This window comes from Vulpes lagopus, chromosome 9, assembly GCF_018345385.1.
Source record: "Vulpes lagopus strain Blue_001 chromosome 9, ASM1834538v1, whole genome shotgun sequence".
Classification (NCBI taxonomy): domain Eukaryota; kingdom Metazoa; phylum Chordata; class Mammalia; order Carnivora; family Canidae; genus Vulpes; species Vulpes lagopus.
The window spans coordinates 37,689,560-37,702,526 of NC_054832.1; the positions used below are offsets into that span (position 1 = coordinate 37,689,560).

General features: G+C 34.6%; 1 protein-coding gene across 2 annotated transcripts in view; it reads left to right on the plus strand.

The window, feature by feature from the left end:
- The window catches only part of STK3 (serine/threonine kinase 3), a 277,498-nt gene that overhangs the window by 149,533 nt on the left and 114,998 nt on the right, over positions 1–12,967 (plus strand). For both annotated transcript variants that reach the window (XM_041768971.1, XM_041768972.1), the window contains exons 7-8: positions 1,067–1,204; positions 6,429–6,554. In XM_041768971.1, coding sequence (XP_041624905.1) covers positions 1,067–1,204; positions 6,429–6,554 — 264 coding nt within the window. The remainder of the gene's footprint in view (positions 1–1,066; positions 1,205–6,428; positions 6,555–12,967) is intronic.

Sequence of the window (12,967 nt, forward strand, 5' to 3'; positions counted from 1 at the left end):
CATTGGTCCATTTTCATTTAATATTTTTGTATATGATACAACATAAGAATCCAAATTCATTTTTATTGCATATGTATTTTCAGTCTTCTCCATACCATGTGTTGAAAAGACTATATTTTCTCTACTTAATGATCTTTACCTCATTTATATTTATTTCATTGGATGACTTGCAACTTTATTGTCACAGTTGATTGTAGTAGTAGTGCTTGACACATTTGTTTTAACTTTATTGTGTTTTTATTTTTTATATCTTTTCAAAGAAAATGATGTTTTAGTGATAATATTTTATCAGGAACTATTGTAGATACCAACAGGATCAGTTAATTCATTACATATAGTGATTTCCTAAGAACATTAGAGATTGACTCTTTTGGTTGAAAAAGGATGACTAGATAGCTAGGAGGACAGGGATGCCAGGAAGACTTTTTAAAACTTTTGAATTTTGAACTACCTGAATGTATTTAATTAGTACTAAGATACTAATACTAAATTAAATCATTAGCAATAAATTTAAGTGTTATATTACCTTCAAAACTTTGCATTTGGAATCCTGACTTATGTATTTAGAAAAGGAAATAAAAGTCTTAGCTCTATTAGTATTATTTCAAATCACAGTAGTACTTTTATTTATATTTAAATATTCTGGATTGCAGAAGCAGATTGGACTGCTGCTGTCCATTTTGAGCAGCAGTACTTATATAAAACTGAAATGGGAAGTAAATTTGGCACGCAATAGCAATATTAGGGAATACATCTGTTTAATTAGAGAATGTCCTTAGTTTGGTAAAAGGGTTAGAATTGCAGTCTTGTTTGGAGACTGATTAAAAATAATAGATAAAATAAAGAATGATGTGCTCAATGAGCTACAATTCAAATAGAGGAAATTTAATGGGAAATGATTACATTAGTAGCAGATGGACTTGCTTCCTGAATTGCAATCTTACTGGAAATCCTAGAACAGCTTAAATTTGTTTTTCAGGTTTAAGTCTGATAGAAAGATAGATTTGTTTATTTGGTGTTCTGTCGTGATTCTTACTGTGTCTTTTGGCTGTTTCATTTTTGCTAGGCTATTTTTATGATTCCCACAAACCCACCACCAACATTCAGGAAGCCAGAACTTTGGTCTGATGATTTCACTGATTTTGTTAAAAAGTGCCTAGTGAAGAATCCTGAGCAGAGAGCTACTGCAACACAACTTTTACAGGTCAGTATTTATGCATCTAAGGGAAAAATATTTTCTTTATACTCTGTAACTGTCTCACATTGACCAGAATTGCTGAGGGTTTTATTAACTGATTTCTCAAGATGTAAATCTCTAAGGAAATATGGATTATCAAAGACATACACATCATTCTTCTACATGTTCTCTTTGTCTCATTTTTTTCTTTTCTGTTTTCCAAATTCAGTCTTCTGCCTTTCCCCTTTTTTCTGTTTCTTTGTTGTCAACTCTTCTCCAAAGTAAAACAAAACTTCCAAAGGGTTCTCATTTCAGAAGTGAGTTATTTTCTCCACTGTTAGTATTTTTCGTGTTTTTTTTCCCCTGATCTGTTACTCCTTGCCTCAGTATTTCGTCTCTGACTTTTTGATCTACCATATGGTATATAAATACAAGATCCTTGAGCCCCTTGAAAAGATTTCATACTATATATACATACTGGTTATAAGATTATCTAAATACTTTTCAGTACCCCTGGTATGAGTATATTTTATATCCAGAGTATCAGGAGGCTTTTTTTTTAAATCTACCTGACATTTAATGCAATTAGAAATAATTTAACACTTTTATTTATTTATTTTTAAATATTTTATTTATTTATTCATTAGAGACACACAGAGAGAAGCAGAGGCACAGGCATAGTCCCGCAGGAAGCCTGCTACAGGACTCCATCCCAGGACCTCAGGATCATGACCTGAGCCAAAGGCAGATGCTCAACCACTGAGCCACCTAGGCGTCCCATTTTTTTTTTTTTTAGATTTTATTTATTTATTCATGAGAGACACAGAGAGAGGCAGAGACACAGGCAGAGGGAGAAGCAGGCTCCCTGTGAGGAGCCTGATGTGGGACTCAATCCCAGGACCCCAGGATCATGACCTGAGCCAAAGGCAGACGCTCAACCCCTAAGCCACCCAGGTGTCCTGTAACATTTTTAAAAAGTGTTTGTATCTTTATTTTCCCAATTGGCTTAGAGGTCTAAACTAATAATAAGTGGGTCTCACATTAATAAAACTTGATATCTGGAAGTTCATTCTTTTTTGACCCAGCAATTATACTCCTGGAAATTTGTTCTACAGAAAAATTTAACCATGTGTGACATAACTGATGTGTAAAAGTATTCATAGTACATTGTAACCACAAAAGATCAGAAACAACATAAATATCTGTCCACAAGTTGGAAGCAGTCCCCTGGGAGGAGTGGCTGACAGAGTACACACACCTGCACATGTGTGTATATATGTATCGTTGTGGTTTATAGTATTGGTTATAATACACAATCATATATATCACCAATATGTTGTATTAATATACAATAATAATTATATAATTATATATTTCATTATAATGTTTTTCATCTATAAACCGTGCGTGTGTATGTATGCATGTGCCAGTGCTTGCAGTGGAAAAGCTCTGGAACAATAATCAAGAAACTGACCTCAGAGAAAGCAACTATAAGGCTGAGAAGAAGGAGTGGCATGGAGACATACATTTTGCTGAATTCTCTTTTTGAGCCTTTTGAGTTCTATGTTAGACGCAAATACTGCCTTTCAAAAATTAATTGAAATATTTATTTTGAAATATTTTGAGCATTTCAAAGGAGTTTTGAGCATGTAAATCAAGAGCCATTCGGTGTTGTTATCATATTGAGTAAATTATTTAACCCCGAGGACGGTAAGAAAGGAGAGGGGGGAATAAAACAGAAAAAGTGGGACAGATAGGGCACAAAAAATGGTGATGAAAATAAATCCAAATATAACTGTTAACTGAATTTTAGATAATGTAACTAGTGTTTCTTTGTAGTCTTTTTTTCTATAATCTTTTCTAATCTTAAGAAATTCTGGGTTTTTGGTTTTTTTCCTTTGAGTCCTTAGGATAAAAAAGGATTTAAGAAATATTCTTAAAAAAAAAAAAGAAATATTCTAGGGGCACCTGGGAGACTCAGTCGGTTGAACCTCTGACTTGATTTCAGCTCAGGTTATGATCTCATGGGTCATGAGATTTAACTCTGTGCTCAGCAGGGAGTCTGCTGGAGATTCTTTCCCTCTCCTTCTGCCCTTCCCCATACCCCCTTTCTTTTTCTCTCTCTCTCTCCCCCCACTTCCAAGTAAATGGATCTTTAATAAAAAGAAATATTCTAGTACAGTTCCTTAATTTTGTGGATGAAGGTCTTGAAGCCCAGAAAAGTTAAATGACTCACTAAATATCACACAGTGAACATGACTGTTGTGGGTTTATTCCATTTGCCCCCATCTCCACTCTTTCTCTACTCTGTTTTCTGCCCAGGAAGTTGACTTGTATGGGCTACATTAACAACTTCTGTTACTCTCTAGTTCTGTTACCTTCTAGTTGGTTTAGCTCAAACATCTTTTTTTTTTAATGACAAGAGCAAATTGTGCAACTGATTTAATATAGTGCTTATGAACCAATATTTGCTTTCTTGATTTTTTTTTCTTTTGTGCTATTGACCATTCAAGGCCCTCTATTATAATGTACTCTTTCTTGTCTTTTTTTTTTTTTTTTTTAAGATTTATTTATTTATTTGAGAGAGAGCACATGAGGAGGGGCAGACAGAGAGGGAGAGAGAATCTCCAGCAGACTGTGCTGAGTGCAGAGCCTCCCTCTTGGGGCTCAATCTCACAACCCTGAGATCACAACCTGAGTTAAAACCAAGAGTTGGGTGCTTAACTGACTGTGCCACCCAGGCATGCCCCTGGTCTAGCTTCTTAACTGACCCCTAGCTACCTCCTTTTTTTTCTCTATAGATTCTGAAATAATGGACTTGTAATTTCTTATACAGACCATGCTTTTTCAATCCTCTGTACCTTTTCTCACACTGTTTTCCCCATCCCCTACCTAGTTTATTTATTTATTTTTTCCCCTACCTAGTTTAAAACCCCGTTCACCAACAGGCTCCTTCCTACTCTTATCTAATTGTTTCGAATTCAGATTAGCTACTCCTCCAGGAAGCCTTCCTCTCATCCTTGTTTATTAGGCTAGTTGTCATTCCTTGGTGTTTTGATAAGTTCGTATCACCTATTGGTATCCAGTGCTTAATACATGTGTACTAGATAGAATAATTGAGTCTCATTAGACGCATTTGAGTCTTACTTTGCTAGATGCCTAGAAGCCATTCTGTCTCTTAAAGGGGTTTTGCACATGTCTTACATGTTATGGCTCTCAGAGGACAGCCTTATCACCAAATTTTGGTGGACATGTCTATAGCCTACCTGTACAGATGATACCATGTTGATTTCTAGATCCTGAAAAAGAAAATTTTAAAAAGAAATTCATGGTGAATTGTTATAGTGGTTTATTCTCATGGTACAACATAATAATTGTATAAATTTAAAAGAATCATGGACTGAAAGGATCCTTTGAAATTATTAGTTAACTCATAGTAGTTTTCAAAAGATGAGGAAATTAAAACCCCAGAGAAATGAAAGGACAGGTTTCAAGTTCAGCCTACCAGCGCTAGAGTTGCTCATGGGAAACCCAGACCCTGAAGTGGGCTCCTGCTCCAGGATGTCCTTCTGTGAGAATGTGAGGTTGACTGAGAGCTGCCATTACTTGAATTGACCCCTGGGCTTGGCTGTTATAGATGGCATCCTGGTTACTCTTTGCACTCCTGTGACATGTGCCTTATTCTTCATTTGACCAGTTCAGCTAAGGAGTAGAAACTTTATTTACCTTGTTGTCCCTCTCATTTACAGTAGTCAGAATACTTTCTCTTCATACATTGAGATCTATATCAAACTGTGTTATAGTATTTGCTTTAACCTTTAAGCAGTTGAGAAAACTCAGAAGAATAAGAGGATTCTATTGTGTTTACCCCATTTTTGCTCTTTCCATTGTTCTTTCTCTTAGCTTTTCACAGTCCCTTCTTTTATTAAACTTCCTTTCTGTTTAGAGGACTTCCTGGAAACCACTTTTTAAAGATAGATCTACAGTAACATTCTCTTAGTTTTCCTTCATCGGAGAATGTCTGAACTTCTCTTCTTTCCTGAAGGAAATATTTTTATATTCTGTTCATCTTTATTAAAATAACTATCTATTGACATATAATTGTGAAAATTACATTTTGAAGCTGTATGGCTGCCTCGAAAGGTTATCTATCTCAAATTGTACTTGTAACCTGTCCCTCTACTTTCTCTCACACTAGCCCACCCCTTCAATAAAAGAGGTGCTGGGTGGCTCAGTCGGTTGAGCGCCTGACTCTTGATTTAGACTCAGGTCATGATTTCAGGGTGGTGAGATTGAGCTCCACATCAGTCTCTGTGCTGGGTGTGGAGTCTGCTTAAGATGTTCTTTCTCTCTCTCTCTCTTTCCCGCTTTAAAAAAAAAAAAAAAAAGTGTTTGAAAACCCTGGTTTATTCTGGTGGTTTCCCTTCTGTTTATAAGAATTGTAGCAAACTCAGATATTTTAGCTAGATCAGGATGATATAAAAGAAGAAGTTAAAAGTTTTAAACATAGTATAGAAATGAGACAATATTTTCTGAAAGGTATTTTTCTTTTATTGCTGTTATTTCTCCATTGGAGATTATTATATTATTCAAAATATACTAAAGTAAAAAAAAATATGTAAAAGAAGTAACAAAGTAGTTGCCCTCCTTTTGATTACTGTCAGTTTAAGATTAATTAAATTTGTACATATTACTAGAATAATTTTATTTTTATATATAATATAATCACCAATCTCTTGTTTATGTTTTTAATTAATTTTTAATTTTTTAAAGTTTTTATTTAAATTCCAGTTAGTAACATACAGTGTAATATTCGTTCCAGGTATACAATATAATGATTTAGTACTTCCATACAACACCTGGTGCTCATCACACCAAGTGCACTCCATAATCCTCATCACCCACCTCCCCTGTGGTAACTGAAAATCACCAGTCTTTAAAAAAATTTTATCTTTTTCACTACCTAATATATAGTTCCTTTGGACAATTACATTTTTAAAGGTAATGTAGTTTTATTAAAAGGATTGCACTTTTTACGTGTGCTTTAATGGTTTTCTAAAGACAAGTAAACCTAAAAACAAATCCTTTATTTCTGAAGCAGCTGAAATATTCTCTTTTCTTAATGTTTACACTTAATTCTGGTTGAAATAATCATTGGAACCTAAGAAGCACTTATATATTGTTTTAACATATTTTAGGCATAATTCAGAGAAATCTTTTGAATTTATACCATCGACTTTTACTTTTCCAGCATCCTTTTATCAAGAATGCAAAGCCTGTATCAATTTTAAGAGACCTGATCACAGAAGCTATGGAGATCAAAGCTAAAAGACATGAAGAGCAGCAGCGAGAATTGGAAGAGGAGGAAGAAAATTCGGTTAGTAAATACCCTAAAAAAATCCATTTTTTTCTTCTGAGTCACTTTTAATAACAAAATAACGTAATTATGTATCACATTTTATGATGTCTAATGCTTCTGTTCTTCAATAATGATGTTTTCCATGTTTTAAATTATAAATTTTCTTCCTGGAAGATCCAGAGATGAATACCTCTTGAAATTCAGATAGTTATAAAATCTGAAAACACAAATATCATTTTATTTTTCTACTGATTGAAAATGTCATTGATAATATCTTTATTTTCCCATAGAAGTTTGTTTTAATCTTATAGTTAACTAAAGTTATAGTTCTAATCTTATAGTTATTAAAAATATTATTTTGCTAATTTATATTTGTTTCAAATTTCAGAGACTGGTATCCAATTGGGATTTCTTTTGAAATTCTTTTATGCCCTTTTCATCAATTATTAAACTTTGTGTCATAAGGTAGCCCAGGACAAGGACAAGTATACGTCTTTGCAGAGCTGATTTATGATCATATTTTTTTTAGACATGTAACTACACCAGTTATTCATTTGGCAGTGACTATGGACTGCCTGCTGAGAAAGATATTTTAAAATTATTTTCTAGATGTAAGATTTTTACTAACGACTTCATTCAGAATTTTAAATAACATTTTTATAAAGGTGGTTTTATCTGTAACTTTGGGTTTGTATATTCTACAAAGTGAAATAAGTGATATGGAATGAGGTAAAGACCTTGGTTCTTGGTTTCAAAAGGCTTTATAAATCCCACCCTAGGTTCCTGCGTATTGATTGATACGATTAATTGATTTCTCTCTAGTTGATATTTATAAATGTTAATTTTTTTCTAGATTTTTTGGGTAGTTTTTAAAGCACTTCTATCATATATTATTTCATTTTATCTTTAGGAAAAGTAAGATTGGTCACATATTATGTGTTGTTATCCCATATGGCAGATGAGTAAAATTAGGTTAGGAGAGAAAAGATTTACCAAAGTTGATGAAGTTGATGAAGCTAATGAAGAACCAAGAATAAAAGTAGGTTTTTACTTGTAAGCTCCCATGTTCATTCATCAATACTTTATGCTTACTTTGCAATCAAATGTTTACTGGTACTTTAGAAATAAACAACATTGGCTTATCAGAGTTATATAATCAGAGTTATATAGTTTCTGGTAAGTTTATATTCACAAAAATGTCTAGTTCTTGCTCTTCTGTGGTGGCACCCATCTGCCTTGCTTTCACCTCATGCAAGCTTCATATGAGTGCTAGTCTGGTAGACCTGCCTTCACTTAGCTGTCAGTGGGCAGATGATTGTTTTGCTTTGTTCTGTCTTCCTTGCTTAAATTATAGGCCAGTTTCCATTTTTGATGGCTAAAGAACCATTGATTACTCCAGAACTTACCAGTTTTTACTAGGTTTAAGACCTTGCTATAGTCACTTTGGTGACTTTCTGCCATTTCTATGATCTGTTTCTTCACTATTTTCCTCTTCTCCACTGATTGATCCTCTTTCAAGTTTTTTATTTTTAATGTGCCAAATACCTTTCCTCTCTCTGCTTGAAACACTTCGTTCCAAGAACTGGAGTCACTTGGTTCTTACCTTTTTGAGTCTCAGCTTTAAATATCACGATCCAAAACTTAGTAGCTTAAAGCAATACACATCCATTATTTCATGGTATCTGCAGATCACTTATTTCAAAAGTGGCTTAGTTGGATGATTTTCAGGGTTTCTTATGAGGTTGCAGTCTAAGTGTTGGTGAGAGCTGCGGTCATCTGAAAGCTTGACAAGGATTGGAGTTCTAACCTAGCTTGGCTGTTGGTGGGCTGCTTCTGTTCCTTGCCATGTAGGACTCTAGGGCCGCTTGAGAGTCTTCACAACATGGTAACTGGCTTCTCTCAGAGTAAGGGATCCAAGAGGAAATCTTAATGCTTTTTATGACAGTCTCAAGAGTTACACACTGTCACTTCTGCCACATTCTGTTTGTTTGTTTAAAGATTGCTTGATTTATTGATTGATGATAGACAGAGAGAGAGAGAGAGAGAGAGAGAGAGAGAGGAGGAGGAGGAGGAAGAAGCAGGCTCCATGCTGGGAGCCCGATGTGGGACTCGATCCTGGGACTCCAGGATCGCGCCCTGGGCCAAAGGCAGGCGCCAAACTGCTGAGCCACTCAGGGATCCCCCACATTCTGTTTGTTAAAATAAGTTACTGGTCATGGAAAATGGTAGAGTAGGGAGCTCCAAGAATCTCTGCCTCCACAGTTTTACATGCCTGCCATCCCCCATTTTCTAGCTTAGCAGCAGCTGTGGTAACACCAACAAGGAGAGGTGATAGGGGAAAGCAGTAAGAACCTTGTTCTCAAAAAATTGTGGCTTTGCATTTTGACCTGCCTGGTGGATCCCTGAGGGGCCAGCACAGAGACTTGCCCTTGTTTTGCCCCCCTTGAGCTAGAGCAGCCTCCGGGATGGTGTTTATCAAAAACATCTGAATTTACTAGAGCTAATAAACAAGTTCAGCACAGTTACAGGGTATAAGATCATATACAAAAATCAGTTATGTTTTCATCAGAATAATTTAAGCAAAAAGGTTAAAGACTTGTACAGAGAAAAGTACAAAACATTGCTGAAAGAAATTAAAGAGTACCTAAATCTATGGAAGGACATCCTGTATAAATGGATTGGAAGACTTAATAATGTTACGATAACAATTTCGCCAAAGTGATTCATAGATTAATCCAATCCCTATGAAAATATCAGTGGTCTTTTTTGCAAAATGGAAAAGCCAATCCTCAAATCAGATGGACCAAGGGGACTCTAAGTAGCTAAAACAATATTGAAAAAGAGTAGCAAAGTTAGAGCTCTTACCTCCCAATTTCAAAACTTAACATAAGGCTGTCATAATCAAATGTGGTACTGACATGAGGATAGACATATAGACCAATGGAATGGAACTGTGAGTCCTACTGAGACTGTGCTCGTGGTTCTGCCAAAAAAGCTTTGTGGCTGTCCTATGAATCTTATTGTGGTTCATTGCATTGGAGCAGGCGACACTTCTACATTTTGTTGAAATAATTGTTTCTTTACCTTGGGATCCTGCTATGGGGCAATGCTTTTAAGCTTCTTAAAAGCCCTATTACCTATCTTGACTCTTTCTGAGGTCTCAGCAAAGGATTTTACAGTCACCCCTGCAGCTTGATTTTTAAATGATGTTTTTTGAATGTGTTTTGGATTTGACGTTTGCTTGGAAGCTTCTTCATAATTGTAGCATTGCTTGCTGTCTTAGAGGCTAGGAACTTACAAAACCAGCAAGTCTTGATTCTTTTTTTTAATTCTTTCTTAAGATTATTTCTCTCCTTTTGCATTTTGTTGTAAGCAGCAGGAAGAAACCAGGCATCACCTTAAACACTCTGCCTGGAAATCTCCCTAGCTAGACTACCCAGTTTATTAGGTACATTTTTTTTACTCCCTGGCTACTATAGATAACCATGTCCTAAATTTTTAGCTACAAGATAATGAGAATATCCTTTCTTCAGTCTTCCCATGCAGTCCTTAAACTCTAATTAACCAATGATTTTTTAAAGGCTAGTCTTAAAAAAAAAAAAAAACTAGTCTTAAGTTAGCTGGTGTGTTTTATTGAAATATTATACAGGCAGTTGAATGAATGTTTAAATATCTATACAGTAAAAGAGTTAGTGCTTATTGTTTTTAAATAAAAGAACAAGGGAAACATTCCACATGTGGTATATTGGATGATTACTTAAAAGCAGAATAGATGGTGGTAATAAGTTGAATTTATGAGATAAGGCACCAAATGCACCTTGACAAGCAGTTATCTTTTAAGAAGATTAAAAGATTGATAGTTTACAAGAGTTGCCTTGTCACTGGAGTTTAGGCATTTCCCATGTAGATCATGGAGTTAAGTAAAATACAAGAAGTTGAACAGATTTAGAAGAGTATATAAAGTGAAATGTTGAGTAAAAAGTAGGATACTTCTTGATGTTATATGTGTATATATATATATATATATATGCACATCTATATTATTTGCATGTATCAGGCCCTTTATTTTCACTTCCACCTAAAGGAAGGTTTTTTAAATTTCATATTAATTTAGTAATGACTCAAAGAAAAAGATTCTGCCTATTAATTGACCTGAGACTATGTCTTAGAGGTTCTGTTTTTGGAAAAGAAATGGGGACTTTCTGGTGATTTCATTATGGTTTGAACTCTAAGCTTCTCAGGCTATGGTCCTTAAGGCCTTGGGGTGGTGCATCGCCTTTAAATAATCCACGGAAGCAGTAATTCTCAGCATGGATATGGGGAGAAATGCAAGGGTGCATTGAAAAATTCACTCCCCTACAGATGATGGTATAGCCTCCATATGAGCATTTTTCAGAACCTTCCACTTTCTCCCTGCCCTTGTTTCACAAGGGAACTTCAAATCGGTCTACCTGGTAAGACCTTTTTGACCTAGGTAGAGAATAGATAAAAGAATCAGCTTCAAAAAAGAAAAAAGAAAAAAAAAGAAAAAAAGAAAAAGAAAAAGAAAAATCAACTTCATTCAGTCTAGAAGCCTGTAATGTACCTAGTTGGTTAAATGAGGTGGGTAGACTTGATCTAAGAGCAGGACAAACTGCTTGGAGTTGAGTCCTGATTGTGTTCACATATAACTCTGTGTCTGGGCAAGTTGCTAACCTGTCCACTTCACTTTCACTGTTTGTAAAAAGAAAATTAGTGATAGACTACATCTCATAGAGTCCTGTGGGAATATAATTTTTAAAAATATATTTTAGCACTTAGAACAGTATATTATACATAGTATGCTCAATAAAGTTTAGCTTTCATATTCATTAATGCTACTACTTGTACCAGCAATATTGCTATTAATTATAACATTTTGACCAGGTTTTTTTGTTTTCGTTATTGTTTGGTTTGTTTAGCTTTTGGTTCCTTTGGTAGTAGTTGGTGCTGCTGCTAGTTTGCTACTCAAAGGGACAACAGGATGCTGTCACTGATCAAATTTGAAGTAAAATTTATATTCACAATTTCTTTTGAAGTATTTTAAGACAAACTTTAAGTGGCCAGATGTGTTTGGAAGAATTGGTAGAGATTTTTAGAAACGTGCTCTAAGCTTACAAAAAATATATTTGAAGAAAACCAGTAAAGAACATTTATTCTCGTTCCTTTACTTCCTGAAAGTAAATTAGATTTAGTAAGGAACATTTGTATTTGAGGTAAAATTTTTGATCAAAATTAAAATTCCTTAACAGAATTGATTACTTTTTATTTTCATTTTCCGCATACAGTTAAATCACAATTTTAAAAAACCCCTACTCAGTGTTTACATAGTTATGGCTATATAAATACTGTTTGCAGAGAAACATTATAATATATTTTGGTTACATGTTCTCTCTTTTTTTATGATTTCTAGAACTAATGATCATCTCCGTTTTTGTTACTGTTGTTTGTTGTTATTTTTTCTATGTAGCTACCACTGATTTTTCTCAAATGCTACATTCCTACACTCTCTGTAGGAGCCATAGACTTGTGTATGTTCAAACATAGATCATTTATTAGTTTCATACTTTTTTCTATGCATTCTTTGGCCCTCTTGCCTCCTCTAGTCTGTACTGACTACTTTCTAGAGTCTTGAGCAGACTAAGACCTCCCTTCAACATCATCCTGGAAATTTCCTTTTGTTCTCTTCTGTAATGGATCCTCTATTCCCTGAATCTTGTGTTTCTTGTTTTCTTTCTCATTCTGATAGGTCTTATTTTCCAGGACCTTCCAGACATTAGCAGGGTTTGTTTATTTTTTTAGCCCTTGTTTATCTGACCCTATCTTTCTTCTACCTTTACCTTTAAGAGATTGAGTATAAAGTTCTGGGCATAAAATACTGAATTGGAAATAATGTTCCCCTAAAATTTTGAAGGTTTTGTTCTATTTTCTAACTTGGCAGAGGACAAATGACAATCTGATACCTGATCTTTTTGTTTTATGGAAGACTTTTAGATTTTCACTTTTCCCTATTGTTTAAATTTTTCATGACAATGTGCCTTGTAGATCTTTTTTCATTCATTGTGTGGAGTGTCTTTTGGCCCTTTCGGTTTGGAAATACTATAACTGCTGTGTCATTTTATGTGTGCTTTTTCATGATACTTTTATCTTTTTACTTGTCTCTGCTCTTATACATTTTCTCTCTCTTTCCCTGGCTCTATTTTATTTGGTTTTTGGACTTCTTAGATTTATCATTCAGTGATTTTTTTCCCCATTGTTTTCTCTTTTTGTTTTTCCTTGGAGGTCTCCTCAAGTTTATCTTCTAAACCTTCTATTTTTTTTTCCCATGTCAAATACTTAATTTCCAAAGTGTTCTCTTCTTCCACATTGTTGTTTTATTATCACTTTGAATTTTCTTTTGCTTCCTACCTTGT